This window comes from Primulina eburnea, chromosome 3 (assembly GCF_022965805.1).
Source record: "Primulina eburnea isolate SZY01 chromosome 3, ASM2296580v1, whole genome shotgun sequence".
Taxonomy (NCBI): Eukaryota; Viridiplantae; Streptophyta; class Magnoliopsida; order Lamiales; family Gesneriaceae; genus Primulina; species Primulina eburnea.
In genome coordinates, this window is record NC_133103.1 from 4,863,385 (window position 1) to 4,888,615 (window position 25,231).

The 25,231-nt window shown below is 37.2% G+C and overlaps 3 protein-coding genes and 1 pseudogene across 3 annotated transcripts; 2 read left to right on the forward strand and 2 right to left on the reverse strand.

Annotated features, from left to right (window-relative positions):
- Positions 1-296: 296 nt before the first annotated feature.
- Positions 297-3,682, reverse strand: LOC140825598 (uncharacterized). Its single transcript, XM_073187473.1, has 7 exons — positions 3,485-3,682; positions 3,213-3,410; positions 2,665-2,737; positions 1,656-1,987; positions 1,343-1,484; positions 1,126-1,251; positions 297-910 (listed from the first exon to the last, which is right to left on the reverse strand). Exons 1-7 carry the CDS (start codon positions 3,507-3,509, stop codon positions 526-528), a joined length of 1,281 nt encoding a protein of 426 aa, XP_073043574.1. The 5' UTR covers positions 3,510-3,682; the 3' UTR covers positions 297-525.
- Positions 3,683-7,113: 3,431 nt separating this feature from the next.
- Positions 7,114-8,681, reverse strand: LOC140825599 (ataxin-3 homolog). Its single transcript, XM_073187474.1, has 2 exons — positions 8,251-8,681; positions 7,114-7,855 (listed from the first exon to the last, which is right to left on the reverse strand). The coding sequence occupies exons 1-2, from the start codon at positions 8,503-8,505 to the stop codon at positions 7,280-7,282; spliced, it is 831 nt and encodes a 276-aa protein (XP_073043575.1). The 5' UTR covers positions 8,506-8,681; the 3' UTR covers positions 7,114-7,279.
- Positions 8,682-9,909: 1,228 nt separating this feature from the next.
- LOC140825600 (uncharacterized) lies at positions 9,910-18,923 on the forward strand. Its single transcript, XM_073187475.1, has 20 exons — positions 9,910-10,043; positions 10,128-10,346; positions 10,992-11,100; positions 11,204-11,575; positions 11,671-11,726; positions 12,413-12,659; positions 12,731-12,786; positions 12,919-13,165; positions 13,268-13,431; positions 13,579-13,721; positions 13,793-13,894; positions 14,300-14,435; positions 14,595-14,681; positions 14,746-14,907; positions 15,515-15,868; positions 16,165-16,340; positions 16,417-16,538; positions 16,733-16,986; positions 17,074-17,304; positions 17,512-18,923. The coding sequence occupies exons 1-20, from the start codon at positions 9,984-9,986 to the stop codon at positions 17,908-17,910; spliced, it is 3,696 nt and encodes a 1,231-aa protein (XP_073043576.1). The 5' UTR covers positions 9,910-9,983; the 3' UTR covers positions 17,911-18,923.
- A 1,720-nt stretch (positions 18,924-20,643) lies between these two features.
- LOC140825601 (protein OCTOPUS-like) lies at positions 20,644-23,355 on the forward strand (annotated as a pseudogene).
- Positions 23,356-25,231: the final 1,876 nt, after the last annotated feature.

Below are 25,231 nucleotides of genomic sequence, written 5' to 3' on the forward strand. Positions count from 1 at the left end.
GCAAATTAGCGCGTTAATCCGAAAATTTATCCAATGTATATAAAAGAACAACGGTAACAGTTTCATGTCATCAAAATATTTTATAATATAATCGCTGAATAATTAATTTCTTCCACATTTTTTATCATTATTTTTCTTTTGCCTTCAAATTTTAAATAACTTTTTTTATTATCACAAAACGATTCAAACCGGAACCGTTCAGAAACCGAAACTTAGAATCGAAATCCGAAGAGTTAGTTTAATTTCGATTTCACCTTTCATAATAAAAATCTTTCAGTAGAACCAAAAGCCAAACGTGATCAACATACCTACGTGCATCATTATTGATCATCTGTGATGAAGCCGTATCACTACCAGTACAAACCATCGTGCCAGACAAGCCCTTACATAATACAGATTGAAGTTCACCATGACCAATTTATATTTATAGAACTATATCCTCCAAATATAACGTGAGTATGAGGACAACCAAAATCTCGTTATCACGTATCACAAATAAATATCTCAATTTCACCACCCATAGAACTACAACTTCAACCATTCCAAGCAAGGGCAAATCCCCCAGCAGAATCTTGAAGGATAGGAGTCCTTCAGGTACACTTCCCTGCTAGTTCCAATAATGTAGAAACTGAAAAAAGAACCGCGATTAGTCATGGTCACTCGAGTTACTGGCACAACCGAAATTATGTGCCTTTCACAAATCACCCTTGCGGTTGGAGGTACAGGAACCCTTTCACTGATAACCTCGGAAGAAAACTTGTTGAGGAAATACGAGTCGGCAAAAAAGGCAGGGGTGCACTGATAAGCTTGGGTGTTGCACAACTGGACACCTTTTGCTCTGTGGAAGACGTCATCTGGAACTGATGCTGCTCCACTTGCTGCACTTACTTTTTTCGCTTCAAACGTTTTCCTACAAACCCAAATATATTTTACATCAACACTTGATGTGTGATCATTTTGAAGAATAATCACGCATGAAATAATTGAGAATGATGGTTAGTTGATAGGAGAATCTGTTTTGATACACGATAGGAGAAGAGAAACAAAAGAAAACACTGCATTTGGCGATTTGATCAAGACAAGGTTAAAGGATGGAGAACATATTGGTATAGTCGGCATATGTACCATTTAATGATAGCCAATTGGCGGTTCAGAACAGAACCACCACCTCTGCACGTCTCACATTTGATCAATCCACGAGATCCACAAGTCACACATGGAATCATCCCCTTCCCATTACATTTCAGACATCTGCAGGTGGGTGGGAAATTCTCAAATGTTATCTTAGATTACTTGTTCCAATCCAGAAAGGAAAAAATTAAGATCCTGAGAAAAGTCTCACGTTGTATCCGATCCATCTTTATGAGCTATCAAACCTCTGCCATAACAAGTAGGACACTGCGACATCTGATTCTCCTTGTAGAAACCGGGATCTTGATCTGCATTGCAAGTGGGGCACACGATATCCCCTCTTCCAGTGCAGTCTACACAGATGAACACATAAATCAAGAACAAACTTGCACATTTTTTAGTTTAAAATATCAACGAAAAATTCAAAAATCAGATAGGCAGCAAAAATTGGGGTTGGTATTAACTAGAAACATTCAAATACATCTTGCAAACTATATTGGCCGGTTCTTGTTCCTCTCCCGTACCTGAGCATTTTTCAATTGATTCCGAATGAGGAATGATGGTCCGTGTTTCTTTATGAGGTGTAAAAAGTACCGGGAACTCAGACCTTAAATCCACTTCCCACACTCCAAGCTCATGTCCCTTATCTTTTCCATCAATTTCGCCACCAAGGTATGGTTCTTTTTCAGTTTTCACATCCCTCTCCTCAATAAAACTTTCAATAGTTCCCACATAAACATTACAATTTTCTATTGCGTGAATCTTCCATGTTCGAGCGGGACGGCTTCCCCAGCAGCAACGATGACCAACATGATCGATCAGTAGCTCTCGAATTTCCACCTCATCCAACACAGGCCTGTGTTTTCAGTGAACCTCAATCATAAAGTGGAGATATATGACAATAACAAGCCGTGGAAAAATTTAAATACTTCAGAAAATAATAAAGTCCTATAAGCAAAGGGCAGCCATTGGCAAAGCAATTCAGAGCATGAATTGAATCATATGTAATCTCCCAAGTAAAAGTCAAGAGTAGCAAAGATGAATTTGCCTCAAAATACCAGTGCTTTTTGATTGCCAATCATCAAATTTAATCTATCGATGTTGAAGAGTAAAAATACTAACAGTTCCGTTCATTGAGAAACATTCAGGTCCCACCAAATTTTCTTCCTTGACTGCTAAATAAAGTTAATTACAGAAAACCTGTCTACAAAAATAACCACCCGTGATTTGTACAGTATTTTACGAGATCTTTCCTCTTCATCACCTTCCATATAAATCAGATGTAAGCACAAATTCCATTCAACAAGGAACCAAATTTTTAGGGCGGCACCTGAGGATTGAAATCGGTGAATCACTTACCTCCTTTCTCTTTTAACTTGCGGTGAAGGGAAAAGTATAGAACATGCTTTGCTTTATACTTTAAATGTGAAACACAGACTTTGGAAATGAAATTCCAACAGTAGAACAGTTAAATTATACGACTCACAAAAAATAAAAATGAACTCCTTCCGCAGGTTGCTCATTCAAACTGACCTTTGTATATTGGCAGCATTATCTCTTAAATGCCCGTAATATGCATCTTGAGGGTAACCAATGATTTGTTCTACTGTCAATTTGGCAGACCCATATGATATGTCAAAAAGAGATGATAATCATATATATAGTACAAAAGAAAATCAACATGAAATTTTAGATTGCTCAGCTTAACGATGCTTCATGCCTCATCCAAGACGGAAAATCCACCAATTTATTGTGTGGAACAATAATTTATAGCAATGCAAACAAATTGTGGAAGCTTGTTTCTAGGAGAGATTGATGTTTAAATAACTGTAATTTCAGGAATGTGAAATTCATGGTACAGTTGTGCTGGATTAACAGTACATGAAATGGTCTACTCTTAACTTAGAAGATATGGAAACGCAAGTCCATGATCAAACTCCAGCAGCAGTTTTCAACACTTGAATTTTCAAGGATACAAATTTTTAATCGAAATTTTTTGTTGAAACCCAATTTCCCAAATCTACAGTAATAATACTCAGCTAAATGATGAACCGTCCCTAAATTGTGTGACGAATATTTACCGTTAGGGTAGAGCTGGGGAGGCGCGGGGGATCCCACCAAGGAATCATGAAGAGACGGCGGATACACATCAGAAAAAGCGGTGGCGGATCGAATTTCATCAACGCTTAGTTCAGTTCCGGGCATCGAAGCCGTAGGAATAACGGCGCCAGCTCTTCCCACGTGCTCATACGAAACCCGTCCCGCACTCCCATTTTTTCCTGCATCAACAATAAATAAAGATTGCGAAAATTGAGCTTTACTTCAAAGACGAAACAGGGAATGGAAACTTTACCCGCGGATAACAATGGCTGCTCCATTCCTTGATTTTGCGATTTGACTTTAAATAATCAAGAAAAGAATGTGGATTTTAAATTAATAACGCTGTTTTTTATATGCGAATTTGCCTTAACGAGGAAGAAAATACGAGGATTGTTCATCTTCAACGGACATGGGGTCTACACGCTGTACCCATTTTCTGAACATGGCTGGCTCGCTTGGCTTATCAGGAGAAGGAACTAAACTCTTGTTTTGGGACCCAACAATATTAAAAATTGTTCAAGAAAATTAGATGAAGCAACCTTTGCTTTACTCATTTGAATTTTTGTGAATTAGCTTTACTCATTTGAATTTTTGTGAATTAACTCACCGCTCACGCTTCTATTAGAAGTTTTAAGTTATATTTTTATATAAAATTATGAACAATTATATTGAAATTTATGTAATTATTGTCTTAATTTGTAATAATGATTTAGTTAATATAGATTTTCTTTAAAACAATGGCGCACTTGTATTAAATTAATTTGTATAGAAAACGTGTGCTTTTTTTTGCAATGATAATTTAACAAATATATTAAATATAAATGTATTTAATTTTGTTGAATAAGAGTAGTATGGTAATTTGAAAATCAACTTGTTTAAGGTATACACAAGTATATTACCATTTAAAAATGAATCATACCGAGATAGTTGGCCGCAGAGAAAAATGAATTCACGCAACTTAGAGTTCTCCCAAAAAGGGAAAAAAAAGGTCAAGAAACTGTAAATGGGTTCATGCAGTTTTTACTTCATGCGTGCCCGTGGGAACTCATCATAAAGCTCGCCGATTAGATTGACATATGGCAAAATGCCGATAGTTATTCCATTGCTTGGTGAGACCCCGTGCAGACCTGGGTCATGGGTATCAGATGAGTTCGTGTCATGGATCAGGTTATGAGAAATTTTGGATCAATCCGACAGATAACCGAGCAATATATATGCCTGAGACATCATATACCTCGGGCTACCATCAGCAGGGCAAATATATTCCCGCGACAACATCTCTCCGGGCTATTGAGGAACCCGGGTTTCCAGACAAGTCCCCGGTCAATGGCTTTCTATCTGGGCTACCTCAACAATAACACCACACTCAAGTTTACAAAGTATGAGATACCTTATCATAATAATCGTTACTGTCACAATCACATGAATTTGGCGTGTCCGACAAGTTGTCAGAACTAAGGCATAGGCAATCATCTTGTCATAATTAATAAGTGGACACTGAAAACATATTCATCATTGACTTTCTTGCTATAAATATCAGGTTTGCCCAAACTTAAAACATTCATTCACTTGGAGATTACCTACAACATTTACTGTTAAGATTCTTTAAAACAATTCACTAACTTAAGCGTCTGAGTGGTCACGCCGGAGAATCTTCCGATGCCCATTAACAATCTTTCTCTCTTGAGAGTGCAGGTTCAGGTACCCGAGCAATCATCTCCAGTTCATCAACTCGACTCGGTGTAATCGCCTACTAAGCTTGCACCCGATTCACCCGGTCATCTTCATTGTTGGTTTTCACAACTTTCCAATATTATTTCTTGTGATTCGATATTGTAGTGTATGGTTTTCATTTATTTCTAAGATCAGATGATGTTTCGCTGGAAAGGATGCTTAAGATTCGGTTTAGCATGCCAGGCAGGGGAGTGATGCTAGTACAAAGCCTGTGCTTGCTGACGCTGTAACAGTCGCCTGCCCTGATCATCTAGTCTTGGCTGATCTTCCTGTTGCCAAGGGCTTTGGCTCAGCAAGTGTGAATGCCGTAACCAAGATAGTTGACCGCAGATCACGTCGCCAGCTTGGCGATCAGGTTCGTTTTTGCCTCAGTTGTTACTTCCCCATTGCCATCTATTGGCGCCTGGTATGTATTACAGTTAATATCCTTCCCTCCCATGTGTTTTTGAGTTCTCTGTTCTCAAGTATTCTAAGCTTCAGAATTCCTTGGCAGGCTCTTTTTGTTAGAGATTAAGTTTTGCACAATTACAAAACATATTCTGATGTTTGCTTTTTAGTACTTCAGAAAGTGCAGCAATTGTCGTTGCATACATGTTATTAATCATCTTTAATCAAATAGTAGCTGGTGTGGGAAATAAATGATACCTGGAACAAAATCATACCGTGTCCCACCTGTTTGCCTTCATGCATTGGCACTTTTCGTCTGGCTGCGACTTTTGCATGACAAATATAGAATGCACATGTATTCGGAAGAATTTCCAGTATCGATTGGGCTTCTAAACATCTGTGCTTTACTCTTGTTTCACCACTCTCGCCAATTTCTCATGTGACACTTTATGTCATATACTTGTTTACTTCCAGCTTTTGGCATCATTTAGGAGGGCAATGACAGTCGCTAGTGGTGGCTCTTTTCTAAAGGGTTTAATTTCAACGCTAGTTATTTTATTTAATTTCATGACATCTTTGTTTTGTTTTGTTTTGTGAGTACAAGGATAATAATCTCTTATAAAATCATTACGCCTCATGTTTATGATCTCCTATGTTATTGCAGAGCCCCTGTGAGCATGCCCTCTGTTTGGACTGTGCTAGGAGGGATTCTCTTTGGTTCATGTAAGCCCTGTTTTCAGTTCTGTCTCATTGTCTGCCAACTCTCTTGGCATGATATAGTTTATCTGCATAACTTTTTGGTCTCGGAGGGAAATGTGCAACAACGCTGTACTAATCCGTTTCAATGACTCAGGCGTTATGAGAGATTGTCTAATTTCATGCTCGACAAATATATCTAAAGTGAAAACTGTTCACTTGTATGGGCAAAGACATTTGAAATAAGCAGTAATTTTTCGAGCATGGCTCGAAAGTGCCTGCTTCATAGTCTTCATCACTAACGTTGTTTGCAATCTAAGGCTAGTTGGTGCATGTTATTACGATGTTTGTTTCTTCCTGGTACGCAGTTGTGATGAACGTATTCTGAACATTCAAACAGTCAAAAGGACTGGAGTCTTCATATGTGCAACCCCTTGCTGTCTCAAGTCCTTTTAGGAATAACTGAATTTGAGTCGCATATTAACAAGATTCATGCTTCCCATCATTCCAACAAGAAACAAGAAGGAAATTATCCTACTTTTCGTGCAACCCCAGGGCACATATCTTCTCCTTTTTCAGCTACGCTGTTTCTTCATGATCGTGACGATGAAAGCCAGCATACCCAATTTAGAGATCAACCACCTTCAAGGTCTGCCATGACATTACAACTGTTTCCTGAACAACTGGCAGCACAAACCTCACCTCTTCCATCACCGCCTCTATTACTACCTTCTGGTCTCTCTCAGAGCCAAAATGAGGCAGAACATACTCCAGTGGACGGGAATTCAGCTTGGACATGGGATGTAATACAGGAGACTTTTTATTTATAATCTAGAGAGCAAGGTCTCTTTTCGCCTAAAACTGAAACGATAGAAAGTGGGTGCTCCATGACATGTGCTTTCATTTTGGAGAAAATGAGATGGATGCACTAAAAGCACAGTAAAGGACCTTCCAAAAGTGGCAGAAAAGGGGAAAAGAAAAGGACTTCAAGTCGAACATTACATCATGTAATTTTTTTTTTAACAATCTGCGTATCATTTCATCTCCAAAATCAGTCACATAAAATAAATATTATATTGGCTGCATCTTATTTGGGAAAAAAATATATGCATGGTAAAAATCACCCGGTTATAATCATTATCCTGGTAATAGTTTTTCTTTGTAGTTTATTGTACGAAGAAAAATGTACAAAGCAACCAAGAAGCAATTGTTTCACCACAAACACTTCCTCTCATGCCTGTTCTGCACCGCTGTTTTTATTTTCACTTTCTGCGGGAGCAGGTATTGTTTCAATCGCTATTGGAGAATCCACCAAACTCGCAGCTATTGCAGCTTTCAAATCCTCATCTTCATCATCTTGTAGCATTTCTGCTTCATCATGCTTGATGTAGTGATCAGAATGCTGTTGAGCAGCACTTTGATGGGTTTTCGTGGTCGAGTTGCATGACTTGGTGATCCTCTCCGCATCTTCGGGCAACAGCCACTGCCCATAACCATTAGAAGCTTCAGAGGATGAGACGGGACACTCCTTCGGAAAATTCCCCCTCACAAGGAAAATACTCCAGCCAAAGCCCTTCAAAGAGTCTAGGTAGGCTGAAAGGTAAAACTTTGAGAGATGCTCGGGTGCTGGGTAGAGACTGTCAAAATTGTACCACTCTTCATTCACTTTTCTGATGCAAAACCAATGGTCTTGCAAGTGGCATATAAATGCATTTTCCATTTCTGGGTCTATCTGGGCTGGCTCAGCCACAGGATTGTCCAGGGGAATGACTTCCAAACCCCACACCTCCAAAGCTTTTTCCACTACCTGCAACCGAAATAATTTAATTGCTTAAAAATTTGGTACAATGGTTAAGCCAAGTAGTTTCAAAGAATCTGACTAACAATGACAGCCTACAATAAATAACTCCAAAATAAGCATCTATGAACCACAAGGCAACCAAAAATGTTGATTTCAAATGAGTATTTCATAGTAATAAAGTTATACCAAAAGCAATAACAAAATCTGACAGTCTCGACAAGTCGCTAAGGAGAAAACATTACATAATCCATGAAAACTATAATCAAACCAAACATGGCATCAGATGGCGAGGAAAAACAGCAAATATGACTTCTCACTTCTCAATACCCAAAACAAACAAGTCATTCTCCCCGTCAAATAATTCGATTCTTCAAAAAAAAAAAAGTTAAAAGGAAGAAAACCTGGATACTGAAGTCTCCATCGAGAGAAACGTTGTGCGATAGGTCTGGGAAAAAATCTCCGGTGACAGAACCGAGCATCATCTGCCGCTCGGTTCGATCGAGATCGGAAGCGACCGCCGCCAAATCGAACTCTGAGAAGAAAGGTCCCTGCAAAACCGTGTTAACGCAGTGCACTGCGCATAGCTTCGACTCTTGTACCTCGTGGTACAACATCCCCCCATTGCTGGCCCCTCCACCTACCGAGTAGCTGTCCATTTTCTCCAGTTCTGCGTGTAAAACCCTAACACAAATGTTTATGTACTTTTTTAGGGTTTAGAGCACCATTCCAGTTGGATGAGAAAGGAGTGGATTAAGGAAAAAAGCACGTGCCTTCTTAATATGAAGGCGTGTGGCACTGTTACATTTTTGTTTTTTAGGAGCGTACTGCAACAAATGATAACCTATAAAGGTTTGAATACCGGAGAGGATAGCGACTGTGTGGAAAAGGTACTATTGAATGGACCATCGTTCACAGTTTTTTGTGAGATTTTTCAGTTAACTATATGAAGTTAAATCTCGTTCTTTTTTCCTTCAAGCTCGAGACAAACTGACAAAGCTATACATCACCCCCTCGTGGTTCTCGGATTAAACCATTTTGCATAGGTTTTGTAATTGAGCATGGGCCATTGTTTGTGAAGTTTGACTCGAAATCGCGAGCTTATTTTTATTTTAAAATATATCGATCGATAAGCATTTATAAATACTGATTCTTATTTTATTTTAAAATATATCAATATACATTTATAAGTACTGATTCTCTTTGTGATTTGAATTGATTATATTTAAATTACGATCACAACATAATTACAAAAATTTAATAAGAACAAAACTACAAATTTGAAATTATGAACTAAAAAACAACGACTGGACTTCAATTTTAATTTGAATTACAATAAAAAAATGAAAAGAAAAATACAAACAAAATAAATCATGACATTCTGAAGTTTGAAAAAAATTGATGTAAATTTTTTGAGAAATACAGAATTTAAAATAGTTATCACTAGATTAAATCTCATTAAATATCTTTAATTTAGCAAAGATTTCAGATCAAATCTTATCAACTATCAATTTTGTTTTGAAATCTCATAATTTCAAATACTTCAAAGTGCTCACAGTCTCTAAAAAAGAGAGCACTAAGAAATCATTATATATACAAAAACTTACGTGAGACGGTCTCACGGGTCGTATTTTGTAAGACAAATCTCTTATTGGTCATCCAAAAAAATATATTTATTTTTATGCAAAAAAATATTACTTTTTATTATGAATATCGATAAGATTGTTCCGTCTCATAGATAAAGATATGTGAGATAGCCTCACAAGAGACTTGCTCCATTATATTTTAATTTTCTCAATCTTCCACAATTATTAATGAGAAAAACTTGTGCATTATATTTTAATTTTCTCAATCTTCCACAATTACTAATGAGAAAAATTTGTGTAAGACTGTCTCACGAATCGTATTATTTTTATTGTGAATATCGATAGAGTAAACAGTCTCACAATAAAGATTCGTTCACAAAAAACCTACTCGTTATTAATATAATCACTTTTCTAAAATCATAATATTTAGCTTCGAGAATTCGTAACGTACACGAGTCAATATTTAATTCGCACTGATTTCCCGCGTCATCTCTCTCCCCGCATATGCATATTAAAACGTGCAGCTAGGCTTTTTGAGTTGAATCAGTGACATGAACGCGAAACGAAATCGAAAGTATAAGAAGCCGCACACGCCTCCGAATGTTTGTTCTGTTCGAATGCCCCAAATCTCTTATTTTTTTCTCAATTTGGATGTTCTCTGAAGGTTTTTTGTTTTATTTCACCGATGTGTGCAGTTGTTTCTGGAGGAAGTAATTGGATTAACTGTCAAAAATGGGAACGGTCTGGCATCGAGCGTTTCGAGTTCAAAATTCGCCTACGTCGCAGGTTGTGTTGTGGTCCTGTATGACCTCGATTCTGGAGCTCAATCTCACCTCATGGTGTCTAATCGAAAGCCAAAACCGTTGAGCTGTGTCGCTTTATCCAATGATGCAAGTGTTGCTGCAGCTGGAGAGGTATGCTTACTCGACCTTTGGCTCCACGGCTGTGCAATTGACAGTTCTGAATTTAGAAGTTTACTGAGCTACATTGCTTGGTGATGAAATTGGGCCTGAATATATTATTATGCTGTAGAATTTCGAGTTAACATAAAAAAATGTATATGGGACGAATTTACATAGTCAGTCAACAATAATGGTATTGTTACCTTTTAGGATTCTATCAAGTGCATCTTTGTTGAGAACGGTTTTCTAATGTATGTGTAAGAGGCAAGTTTGTGAAAACAAGTGAATCATGTAAACACTTGGTGAATGTAAGATGCTACGATGTGCTTACTTAACAAGTGATACTATTTGAGAAAAATTCTTAAATCTATCCAACAATTTGTTTGATGGACTACCATCCAGAACCTCACAAATTATATGTCAAAGACAGAGAAAATTAGTTTAAGCTTGAAAACCGCCATGATGAGTTCAAACTGTTTCAGAACAAAGTTTCATTGTCAAGTACATTAAGATTTCATTGGTGGATAATCGATGGCTAATTGGTTAGGATGGAATATGATCGATGCATTAAGATTTCCTAAGGGCCCCTTTGCAAATTGCAACAAGCCAAGAAGTTCACTGGTAATGTTCCATACTTTCACTTGCTTGTTGTTGCAGTCAGGTCATCAACCTACAGTGCTAATATGGGATCTCACGACCTTATCTCTTTTATGTGAACTAAAAGGCCATCAGTATGGCGTGGCATGCATGGCTCTTTCATCTGCTGGTTAGTCATCAGTCAAGCCGTTGCAAATTGAATGGGTTTTTCTAGATATCCTCCACAAACTCATCGTTCTTATCTTTTCTTATCCCGTACTTTATTTCTACAGGTAAACACCTAATCTCTGCTGGATTTTCTCGTGAAGGATGTATCTGTCTCTGGGATTTGCAGAGAAAAACTCTAGTCGCAAAAGTAAAAGAATCTTCACTTTCTTCTACTGTTACATCCATTGCCTTTTCATCAGATGCAAAATTCTTCCTCACTGCTGGAGAGAATAACTTGAAGTACTGGAAAATTGCCTGGTCTGCACGATCTCGTGCAAGTATTAGATCTGCGACATTGACCATGCATAAGAAACTTGATCTTGGCCATTGCAAGGATGGGTCATTTGTTGCTGTTGCATCTCCCTGCAAGACCAGTCATAGCTCTGTAAATCATATTCAGGCTGGTGAACTACCTTTCTATGTTTTAACAAATAAAGGTAAATAAGTGCGCTTACAGTCCATATGCAGATAGCATGTCCAATAGATTAGCATTCTTTCCAGCTGTAATTATTCCTTCCTCTTTTGTTCATAGGAATTTTATGCAGCATTTATCCTGGTTCATCAATCATCAAATCTGTGGAATTACAGGTAGTAAGGTCTTGTAACTAGTTAGTGTACTTAAATTTGATATCAATTAAAGTAGTTTTATCCACCTATCATTTTTTTAGAAGTCAAAAGCTGTCGATATAAAAAATCATTTAACGGAAAAAAACCTTGTCTATTAGAAGCTCTCTGATGCCATTTAATGAAACTCCGTTTTCATAATCCAAAGTGTAGTAGTACAAGTAGTTTCATCCAAGGATAAGATAATAACTAATTACACGACGTCTTATTATAACTAGTCCTGGGCTACAGAATGACCTGAAAGAATCAATTCAACATACTCTGCTGTGGCCATAGTGGTCAAGTTTCATTGTTTAATTTGTAGCGCTCTTCTTGCAAAGCACTTTTTTCCTGTAATTAATTTAGCCGATGTGCATGCACTCACTGAATAAAAATTGGTAGGAGTTGGCTGTCAAAGCACAACATTTCTGCTATCTTGTTTTCAGGGGACAACTCATGACTTATACTATTGATGTCTATCGTTTTTCGTAAAAACGGCATTTGTCCATGTGTCATGCTATGGAACATTTCATTATGTGATATTTTATCATTGGTTCATTTTATATATCAAATACTAACTGGAAATCTATAATAACGAGTTTTGTTTGAATTACTAATGTTCAATTCTGTTTACTTTCCATGCCATGTATTCATTTTCTCCCCAATATCAGGTTGAGAAATGTTTTACACTGTCGACATCCTACAGTTTCATTGCCTGTGGATGCAACAACGGAGTTGTGAAATTATTTAGCAACAATCCTCTTAAATATGCTGGCAGCCTTTGTTACACTGAAGCCAGAAGATGCAGAGGGTCAAATGTTGCGGACTGCAAAACAGATATTGAAGAAGTTGAACTCCAAAATCAGCTCAAACTTCCAGATGCCATTGCTTGTCAATTTTCAACTTTGGATAAGCTTGGCAAGTGCTAACTTTTCTTGAATGAGGGATAAATTTTTTAACCGCCTTCCAATTGATGTTTTATCTTGCAGTGGTAATTTATGATGACCATAGCCTTTACATATGGGATATCCGCGACGTACACAAGGTACTTTGCAAGATTAGTATAGCTCTGCTTGCATTTGTCGCCGATAATTTGCCAATACATAAGTCATGAAGCCAATGTTTTGTACCTATGCGAGTGATTTCGATCACAGTAACACCAAAGTATCTTGCTCAGGCTACTAGGTGTTGTGTTCTGGTCTCACACAGCGGATGCATATGGGGAGTACAAAATGTTCCATGCGAAAATATGCATGTTCCTTCTCTCTCATGTGCTGTTAAAGGATGCTCTGGTGGATTATCTTTTGCAACATGCTCGACCGACGGCACTATTAGGTTGTGGGATCTTGCACTGCAACCTGCCTCGTCAAAAAACAGTTTGCCTATTGACACAGAAAATGTCTCCACGGAAACCACGTGCTTGGGTAAGCAGCAATTTTTTAGATAATTTTAGATGGAATTGTTCTGAGTTCTACTAGATCATAAAATTTACAGGGATATGCTCTTTTCTCACAACTTTATTGCAGTGAGTGCTGGAATTTTTGAACGTGATGCTGTAGCATTCGGTGCCCCCTCTCCAGGGTTCCATTCAATGGCAGTTAGTTCAGACGGAAAGCACCTGGCAGCTGGTGATTCCCGAGGAAATTTACATGTCTTTAATTTGTACACTTATGATTATACCTTCATTCAGGTATTAAAGTAGCCTTAAGTGTCAATTTATTCATTTAAAAATTAAAAACAAAGACGGGTTATAAAAGCACTACAGTCTCTTTACCCTGCATTACCTTTTTTCCTTCAAATATCTTATTGCTTCGATCATCTTTTGTTTTTTCTGTAGGATGCTCATGACACGGAAATCATTTCTTTGAGCTTTAATTTGGAAAGCTGGAAAAGCATCGTTCCAATAGAAGATTCAGAAAGTCGAGTATTCCTTGCCTCTGGGGCACGAGATGGAACAGTCCATCTATTCGATGTCGACAGGTTTATTTTGTAAAAAATTGGAATGTTGCACTCATTTTTATTATGATCTCATTCTCCTTCTCTTAAATCAGGAATTTTAATCTTATTGGGAGTATTGAATGCCATTCATCTGCCGTTACTGCAGTAAAGGTAGCATCTGATGGTTCCCAAATTCTGAGTTGTGGTGCTGATAGGTGAGTTCTTTCAGATCACGTTGTTATTAAAATTTTGGTTGTGGTTGGATTGATAAATTTGAAATCTATCAATGATTTTATATTCCTCGACTTATTCGGATGGACAAAATTCAAGTGAATTTTAATTCATCTATGTGTGGAGTTAAACATTCTAATAATAATTGGGATATATTTCAAATATACCCAAAATGAACGTCTTTTACTCAAATCATTCCCATATAAAATCCGTTTCTCCAAATCAAATTCATGAAGCGCAACCTTAGGGAACATAGAAGACATATTTATGTATTATTTTAAAGTATGTCCTGTCTACCCTGAGCTGTGGCCTGTGGCACATGATATAATTGATAAGTGGTGAATCTTCTGCGTACACCTAATCAAATGACATTTCGTTTTCTCTTGTAGGTCCCTTGTTCTTCATAATGTATCCGTGAGTAATATGGATTATGATATTTCTCTCTGCCACAGAATTTCAACTAGTTCAACTATTTATGATATGGATGTAGATTCTCAGATGAAGGTCGCTCTTACTGTGGGACAGGTAATGTGGCACACACTGTCAGTTTTAATGTTGAAAGATTTCATGATCAGCTTTGTAATCAGCATTGATTATGTGGATATAATCCACATTAATGAATTCTTACCATTCAAAATGTCTTATATTTTGCTTTCTGTGATGATCACCATGACACTCTCACAGGATAAGAAGATAAGAGCTTTTAATATCCAATCTGGAGGGCTTGTTAAGTCGTTTAAACAAAATGAAGACATTGGGGATCCAATAAAGGTACACCAATATTAACCAGAAGAGTGGGATATTTTCATCAAGAGACCTTGTACTATTTTTGCAGGTAACTACTGATGGAAGCTGCAGTTATTTGGCTTGCTCTTATTCGTATGGTTGTATCTGCATATACGACTATATAACTGGGGAGATGGTAGCACGTGCAACAGGACATGGTGATCTCGTAACAGGCGTTGTCTTTTTATCTGACTGCAAGCATCTTGTTTCTGTAAGTTTTTTTATCTTTGATTTTTGTTCTATTATATTGATTATCTAATGGTTAGCAGATCAACTTTTTATAAAAGAACTCGCTCATGCTTAGAGATTAACAAAGATGCATGATTTAACGTAGCTGAATCTTTCTGAAAAAGGTTAAATGTTTTCAAAAGCATAAATCAAATAGCTTTTCAAGTTCTATTTCTTCAGTTAAATTTTCCTGTTAAATTGTTACTTTAGTAAGATATATTTCTTTTATTAAAGGAGTAACGTGTTCGTATTTATTCTATATATGGTCAATTAAATTTATTTGCCTTTGGGCATCATCGGGTGATAAAACTGTAATGGCTCATGGGAATATGGTCGACTGTTTCGTGCTTTCAGTCTGTGACTAGTTTTCATCCAGTGGCCAACTTGCTTAATTACTTTGGTCCTGGAATGAGAAGTGTTGATGCAAGAAGATTATTATTGCTTTAAAATACTCATGCAGAAACATGAGGAAACTTTCATCTCTGATAAAGAACAGAGGTTGTACAGCCTTTTCTGGTTCGCCAACTATATTTATTTTGTGTCCACATCCAGATGTTTTGAGTTTGTTGTTGACTTGCCGGTGACTTCAGGTTGCTGCTGATGGTTGTATATTTGTTTGGAGACTCCCAGCGCTTCTAACATCAAGGATGCTGCAACGAACGAATGAGTTACTTTTTCAGTATTCGCTAGAAAACATCAATCAGCCAATGGCCATGAATCATATCAAATCATATCGAGTGGATGACAAGTTGGAAAGCTACAGAGAAGAAATCCGTGCAAATGAAAATCAGAACCAAAATTGCGAGGAACTGTTTTTTGAACCAAGTATTAGCCCTGAAAGTGCAGCTTTTAGATTCAGCATATCTCGACTTCCGAAATGGGCACGATCTAAAGTTATAATTAAAAATTCTATATCTGCAGACATAGATTCCAATTCGTCCAAGGTAAATCATGGAATGGCTGATGGCACACCAGAGTTCCAAGTTTTCCCGAAATTTTGTTTGCTTAAAGATAGTCTTTGGCTGGTTTTTTAAGACAACATTGGCTCATGTCTTTGTCTTAATGGTACAACTTCAGCTACGCTCCAACAGATAGCCCACTATCGAAGCTTTATGAAACAGTGTCATATAAGTACCGTACATAAAATTTTGCTTCCCATAAAGTGCAGGTTAACTATGGTTTTGAATGTTATAGCCATTTAATAGTTAGTCAATCATAATCCCCTTGTGTGTGCTTTTAGATTGGACCACAAAAGCTTGCTTCCTTGGTTGAGAGCAATTTATTACAAGATTCTACATGTCTTGAATCAATAAGTCCATCCAAAAAAGGTGGCAAGAATTTTTCTGGAACCTTGTCAACAAGTTCATCAGAGACAGATAGCATCCCAGGATCTCCAAGTCCTCAACAGACTTTAAGGTGAGCCGCACTTTTTATTAGGTTTACGTTTATGCTATTCTTATGTCTCTTACATTTGTATGTGTGACTTGAGCAGACATGGAATGGATGCTCGCTGGTTAACCATTCATACAGTGTGCATGGGGTTATTAGATTCACCTGAAAATAATGATGCAATTAAGGGTGTGATTGTGTCTGGAACTTCAACAAACATCCCATGTAAGACTCTGCTATTAGTGTGTTACAGTTATTCATAAATTTGCTTTGTTAAAACCAGATATTCTGGTAAACTATCACTAATTACTTGGTATGAAAGAAGTCCGTTCAAGCAATTAAGCGAGTAGATAGATGAAGTTTATAATTTGATCTGACAGCCGCCTTCAAAATTTATGACCAAGTATTATGTAATGCAGCCCAAGATCAAGTTATGGCTACAACTCAAGCTAGCAAGCGCATGAAGCTCTCACATACAAAGGATGCCCCTTTTGAGGAGAATAAAGATTTGGATACTATCGAGCCATATTTTTGCCACGCAGATGACATCCCCAAAACTTCAGAAAACCTTCAAGTGATGAAAGCTGATACAGATGCTGTTACCTCCGTGGCATATTCTCGAGAAAATGACTTCTTTGAAGTGAATTTTGGGAGCTTGTCTGCACAAATGAAGGTTTGTAAAATTTATAACGAAAGATACTTTCCTTTTCTACCCCCTGAGTTATAATGAGTAGCCATAAGCATCAGAATTCTCTTTCAGACAGACAGAAGGAAGTCCTCGGCTAGAAGTAGCTACTTTTCCCGATTTCTTGTGCGAAGGGATCTTCTTGAAGGCAGAAAGATATCCGCTGACAAGCAGGCCCGGGATTCAGCTCGTGGATACCTGTTAGATACCAAAGAGCCTACTACAAATTTTATGGCATCGAAACCTTCAACGTCATTGCTTCATGGATTTCACATGCCAGATTCTGGGAAACAGGCGAATATATTGGTAACGAAGGAATTATTCTCTGTTCTATTGTCGAGAACTTTGTATCTTGTTGGGACCTAATATTAATCTTTCCAGCTTAGTGTAGTGCCATGAAATGCACTCCGTTTAATTGTGTATGAGCTTTTATATCACTCCATCAATGCAACATATATGCTCTCATGGCGGATCACTGATAACACCATTCTGAAATTTATAACATGTCTACAGGATTCAGGAAATCGATCGCCTACCATGTTGAGGTTAATAAGTGATATTCCTCAAACTTATCCTGTCGAAATCCCTGCTAGGATTACAGGTTCTGAAATCCCACTGAAAACAAATGCCATGGGTATCAAAGAGGAAAAATGTGATGCTGGTGAACTCGAACTCGACGAAGTTGTAACCGTTAGTTTATGTGAAAATGCCTTGCAAGATTTGGAATCTGCAGCTGAGAATGCACTTCAGTCATTTTCCAAATTAGCAAACTTCAATATTGGGAAGGAAAAATTAAAGGGCATGAAGTTTCTGTCATGTACTGATCAAGCGGCTGTTAGGATTCCATCAATAGCAAGAAAAGTTGAGGCAATAGCCAAATTACTTCGGCCTGCCAGCAACTTATCCAATTAAAAATCTCAGGTCAGTTCTTCAGCTTTATCCGAATCTTAGGAATTATTCTAGTGATATTAGGCAAATGTTGAGTCTTGGTGCTTATGTGACTATTTTCATGCGAGAAATGCAGAGCTCAAAAATCATGCTATTTGTTTGTTGCCCAAAAAAACACTGAGTTTCAAACTAGTGCAATCAGTATCATTGGACCAACTTGGCTTCTTGTATCTTTTATGGGCCTAAAGTTTGCACTTTTTTTAATCTTTCCAGTGTCTAACTATTAACCAACCAGCCTATGAAGGTCTTATTGGGACTATTCATCATTCAACATGCTTAGAAAAAAATTTCAATCTAGCATCAAATTATAACAAAAAGATAACAAATTTTTAATCTTTACAAATTGGTGGACACATTCTTTTACCCCCTCCTTCACCAATTCAAGTATATGTATGTAAAAAAAAATGGAAAAAATGGAAAGAGAAATAAATGGCCATGGCTCTTCTTTACTTTTCCTCAGATCTTTCACTAAGAAATTAACTATTTGTGATGATTTTCATGCAATTCTATGTAAAAAACTTCGGGAAAAGCTTTTTGCTTGCTTGCTTCGAATCATGTCGTATGATAATGTAATAACTCTAGGTGCATGCATAATGATAAGCTAAAGATCTGTTTGGGATATTTGTAAATCCTCAAAATTTTTTTGCCTAAAAATCACGTAATCATACCATTTGTATGCATTGGTAGCTTTAGTAACATGCCAAACTATAGATTATTTTTTGGGATTCATTCCTTCACTCAACCTTCGAATCATTTTTTGGAGATCATAAAAATTATTGGGTCTGTCCATGTCCCGCTTTGGCTTTTCAGTATTTATATTCTTTAATTAATTGTGTATAAAAAGAGACTTCAGTGTTAGCTGTGTAAAAGTATTATCATCAAAAAAAATTTCCAGAAAAATACTATGAATATTATTTCATGTGCTTTTCCCTTTCTAGGCTTGGATGACATTTTGGGTCCAAAATGAAGGCTTCTATTATAGTGGGATATTATTACTCAACACAGTGCTCTGTTTTAAACTAACTTTTTTTATGGGATAAAAAATCAATTCTAAGGTTCAATTTGTCTTTGGATTTCTTCTTTATTTCTGCCCTTCATTTCTCTATTACAACTTTCATTATTTATACTAAATTATCTTCTAAACACTAGTCATCTCGTATTGAAATATTTAATGGTACTGCCTAATTCGTCTGACAATCGAAGAAACAGAAAGCCTCCAATTAGAAACATGCACATACAGAGGATAAGATTTAGATATCCCTTTTTATGTGATTATTAACAATAATTATATTCGACAACATTATTTTATTATGTACTAACTCCCACGAAAATTTATAGTGCACGGGTGCTATTGATTTCATGATTACTTAATTCATTTGCTAAAAGCTATATTATAGCAAGCACGATTCAAGTTGTTTCTCGTAGAGTATGAGTAGTCACTAAATTATAATGTGTGTCTGTGCTGCTACTTGAAGATGTTAAAAACACAAAATAATGTTTCGCTCTTAATCCCTCTCAAGTGAGGCAACATTTGGCCCACACAGTATTGGAGAGATTTGTCTAAAATCTTTAATCACGTAATTTTTTAAACAAACAAAAACAGGCATGAAACACGTCCATGAACAGAAAGGAAAATTTTGATTTTTGTTTTATTTTGTTTGTCATTCTCATTTCATGGATAATTCCTTCCTGTAATTATCAATTTATGGTATTTTAGAAGTGAATAACTGTGATTTCTAAATTATGAGAACTAGTAAAAGCAAGTTCAAATAATATTTCGATTGTTATAAAAAAAATTTACTGTTGAAACAGTAAATGTAATTTTTTTTTGGGTGTTAATAACGGTAAAGCTGTAAAAAATTGGTGTCAAATATACAGATGTGAGTTACTATGATATATTCAAATTTAATAATAAATTGATAAAGCGAGATAAAAAAAGGGAGAGTTGAGATGTATAATACTAAGGCTGCGTTTGGTTGGAAGGATAGGATAAATTAATGATTAATACGTAAATGATAAAGAAAATGATTTTGGTAGGATTGTAATATATGGTGTAAAATAATATTATGTTTGGTAAGATTTTTAAGTGTAGGATAATTTTGAATTTTTAGATGAAAAAACGAAATTGTCTTTCCACTTCGCGACGGCGGCTGCCGGTCGGAAATGGTGGCAGTTTCCGGAAACTTAGCGACGGATTTTAAAAACCGCCGATCTGGTTTTGAATTATTTTAGTTACTAAAAAATTTGACATTTAGCGACCGTTTGAAAAAAAACCGTCGCTATTTGCGACGGTTTTTTACAAACCGTCGCTAAACAGCTGTCGGCCGGCGGTCCATCGCCTGTCGGCCGGTGCTCGACCACGGTTGGCGGTCCGTCGGCGGTCGACCGGTGGTCGGCCGGCGGCGGTTGTGGAGGCGACAGTCGGTGGCGGGAAGTGGTGGTAAGTTTGATTTTAGGCGGGAAGTGGTGGTGAGTTTGAATTTAGGAGAAGGATAAAATTGGAAAAATAAGAGGTATTAAGAGTGGGATAAATAATCCTAGGGGGCGAGGAAGTATTATTTTAACCTACCTAATATAACCTAAGCATTCATAGGAGGGATTGACTTGGTTAAATAATCACCCCAACCAAACTCCGGATAGAGTAGGATAAAATTATCTATCCTACCCAATCACCCCAACCAAACGTTACCTAATAGCGCAATATTTTGGGCTGTGTGGAAGCATAAAATTTAAAAAAAACCAATGATAAGTTAAAGAGTAAAGTGAAAAGGAAAGGGCAGGATGAATGATGAAACTGGAAATGCAAAAGAGATCGAAGAAAGAGAGCACAAAACAAAAAGAAACCCCTAACCGAGAAAAAGAAAAAGAAAAAGCAAATAAATTGGAGCAGAGAAAGCGATCTAAGAATGGCGCACACAGACACAGGTGATGGCATGATATCTTGCTTTTTCTTTTTTCCTTTCGTCAAAGAATCTTTAAAAATCCAAAGCTCCCAATCCAGACAGACAAATGGAGAATGTAATTTCGTTGTCGAGTCTTCTTCCGCACTATTTTACTGCATTGAATTGTGTTTGCATGAGCGCCTGCCGCGGTGCTCACTACCGTTTTAAATGGATATGAACTCCATTCTCACCTTCGCCGACCCCATGGCGCCGCCGCCTCTACCGCCACAACCCCCTCTTTCCTCCTTTAGCTGTGACCGCCACCCCGATGAGCAATTCTCGGGATTTTGTCCATCTTGTCTCTGCGAGCGCCTCACGATACTAGATAAATCATCTCCCAACACTCCCTCGTCTTCTCGCCGCCCCTCCTCCGCCTCCGCTGCAGCCGCCATCAAATCTCTCTTCACCTCCTCTTCGTCAAAGCCCACAAACGTCAACTTTTTCTGTCCTCCACCTTCTTCGAAACTTTCCAAGCCCACGTCTGTTTTGCCCCAACTACGTCGTAGTAAGTCATTCTCAGCCTCCAAGAAAGAATCTTTAGGCCTCTCTTTCGAACCCCAGAGAAAATCTTGCGACGTTAGGGGGAGATACACTCTTTCATCACTCTTCACACTTGATGACGATGATAAAACGATACCCTCTGCTTCCACCTCTAGAAACCACGCATAGCGTAGCCAGAATACCATCCTATATGAGTCATGCATAGCGAACAAGCATGTTTTGGAGGAACCTGAATACGAGCAGTGTGTCAAAGATCGTGAAAATGTAGAAGCTGGTTTTGTGGATGAGGAGGGTGATACAGATGAAATTACTCCAGTTCCAGATTCCCATATGGAGAATCTAAGAAATAATAGTGAAAGAATGTGATCAATTCCGAGATTATCGGAGCAGAATTTTTGAATATGAGTAATAGTTTGAATTTTAATAAGGATAATCTAAATATTGGCACCCGGGAAAAGAAGAGTTCTGGAAGAGGATTTTGGGCTGCTGCCTCCGTTTTTAGGAAGAAATGGCACAACTTGAGGCGGAAGCAGAAGATCAAACGGCAGAATAATGGCAAAAACTTACCTACATTACCTGTGGAGAAACCAATATCGAAGCAGTTAAGAGAAACTCAGTCCGAGGTTGCGAACTATGGGTTCGGGAGGAGGTCCTGTGACACGGATCCTAGGTTTTCACTTGATGCAGGCAGAATCAGCTTTGATGATTTGAGGTATTCATTTGATGAACCTCCAGCCTCATGGGATGGGCATTTGCTCGGTAGGATTTTTCCAAGGATGGTGCCGCCTATGGTTTCTTTGATGGAAGATTCCCCAGCCGCACATGTACAGCGCTCTGATATGAAAATTCCGGTGGAAGAACCGCCATCGATAACAGTGAACTGCACTACTGAGGATGAGGTTGTAACCATGGTTCACCGTCGCGGCCAGAACGTCCGTTTCGGAACGGGAACGGTCACTGACGTTGCAAAGTTCGGCAAATCAGTGATTGCTTTGTAGCGTTGTTCTTTGGCGTTATAGCGGCGTTTTATTGGTAGAACGGAACGGTAGCGATCGGAACGGAGGAACGTCGTTTTTTGGAAAGTTTATCAGAATACGGGGCTTGATAAACCAGCATTGTGGCACGAACAAGTTTGGGGATGAGGAGAGATATTGTGGAACTAATGGGTTGGAGCGATCATTTTATGAGTCTTGGAGGGAGTTGAACAGGGAAGGGAATGCAGATGGGAGAGATGGAGTCGAGAGAATAGTGTTTAGGAGCAATAGCACTGTTAGTTGGAGGAATTCTAATCTCTTTCATCATGCACCATTGGAAAGTTTTAGGAAATCCAGTATTCAAAATGGATATGGAAATGTGTTGGAAAAGAGTAGGAGTGGGAGGTTTTCTCTGAACCGTACTGGTAATGAGCCGTTAGGATTTACTTGCCGCCAATGGGGATTGGGCGAAGAGAGGGAATGGACCTCAATCCGAATAATTCTCACTCAGTTGCGAGAAGTGTCCTGCGTTTGTACTGATCGGAGGTCTCCACTGGTTTGGTTCTTTTGATCCAATGTTGTATTTGCCGCAATTCTACCATGTTTCCAAAGTGGATTCAGTGCATTAATGATCAGGAATAATGGGAAAGTCTCGTGTTTCTTTGGCTGTGACCGTTTGAGAATGTTATCATTCAGTCATCTAGATTACGGGATTGGTTACTTAGATCTTCTTAATATTTTTTCATTATATAAAAAAATTGTCCTAAACATTTTTTCAAAAAAAGAAGAAATTAACCCACTGCTCAGATTATGTCGACATTGTTCTGGTTAAATCCTAAGTTGCAGAATTTTTGTTCTCAAGTGTCATTCTCAATGTAACTGGGAGAATGGATTTAGATTTGGATCTTTGCAAACTAATCTCTTTGTAGGTAACTCTGTTTTATGCACGGTCTTTGCATTATGTATCATTTGTTCTTCTAATATAAAACTAAATTGTCATAAAATAGATTTTTCATGCAACGGTAACTGACATTGTTAATAAAATTTCCACAAGTAACATGAGCAATTGTATAATATACATTAATTTGTTTTAAATAATCCAACATTTCTTTAGATTACTGTTATCCATTTTCTCTTATTTAAAAAAAAAACCTTAATACCCAACTTTTATAGATTTTCCTTCAGCCTCCCCATTCTTAATCCGATTTAACAACAGGCTAATCTAACCTTAATCGCGCATGATTTACGAGTTAAGAGAAACATTAATATACTCCTAAAGTAAGTAAAGAAAATATGTTAAAGAAAAAAAAATATGAACATGAAACATCACTAGTCAAGTGGAAACATGTCTCCATATCCTAGCTCATATCATACAAAACTCAAATTCAAGACTAAATATAAGTCAAATAAAAAATCAATCGGCATGAACTGTAAGAAAATATTATTATAAAAAAGAAAGAAAGAATATCATTTTTAAATAAATATTATAAATAATAAAATAAATTAAAACACAAAAAGATCTCCCCAATTTTTTTTTATAAAAAAACCCATTGTCTTTAAAAAAAGAGTAAAGACAAAAATAAAGAAAATTAAATTGATTAAAGTTTTATTCCACGAATTATTTAAATCAACAAAATTATGGTTTAAACATATAATTATTTCATAAATATTACCTGTACACAAATAAGATATCAGACATGGTGGGTGCGGATGTTTAGAAGCCAAGCATGCATATGCGTACGTACGTGCGTGTTTTATTATATGTATAATACAATAATATGATCATTTAATCTACTTCGGCATTAATTGAAAATTACGAATATTATTATTGTATTTAATGCTAATATTTAGTGGGACCTGCTTGCAAACATTTTGAGTGACATTACAGCGGAAAAAATAAAAACTTTCCAACTGTAGCTTGTGGCCGAGCTTTAAAATGGCTCAAAAGCCATAAATAATCCTCAACTTGACCAATTAGCATGTCTCACTCCCAACCAATCCAAGAAAATTCCTAAAAATATATTATCTAATAACTTGAGACGACGAGTTATCGAGTTCGAGACCTCGTTGTGAGAATCAACTCTCCAAACTCAAAAAAAAAAAGAAAAGAAATGTGTTTCATTATGCATACATTATTACGCATTTTATGATGATTATTATCATTATATTTTTTTCCGACGAGTGAGTCTAAATGATTTAAAATATGAAATATATGTTAGAAGATTGGGTGAAGATTCTTACGGAGGTCTGCACGTGACACGCACGAGGGCTCCCCATGGACATATGTCTGTTGTATTGCTGTCGTCCCGATAACAAACCAACCCTGGTCCCTTTCATTACTACTCATCATTAATTCGCGTTTAATCACTTGTCTCTCTAATCATATTCCGATTATGAAATTTTTCTAGGATTTTATTTCTTATTTTAGGACCAATTTAGAAGTTTTAAGAAATTTAATTTATGTCTTTGTAAAAAAAAAATTGTATTCGATTTTAATTTTATGAGGAAATTAATATTTATAAAGGCTTGTTCTACTTCTATCCATGAATTTCGGTTTTTCGAACCATATTTTATTTCCTGCGATTTTATGTGGCAACTGAGGAGGGTTGGAGTAAGAAATGAAAATCGCCCATAAAATGAGATGGGCTGGCCCATTACAGCTTTGACATTAAATAAACATGCGTTTGGGCTGACAGAGAAGTTTCATTTGTCGGGTTGGGAATATCGAATCCAATTCGGAGCCATATCTTGTTGGGGCCCATGAAAACTTTTAAACCACAGATCTTTTGGGCCCTATCTAATGCCTACCAGAAGTGTGTTGTTGAAGCCCCTCATTCATGAATGCGTTTCAATTTTTTAAATTTTGTT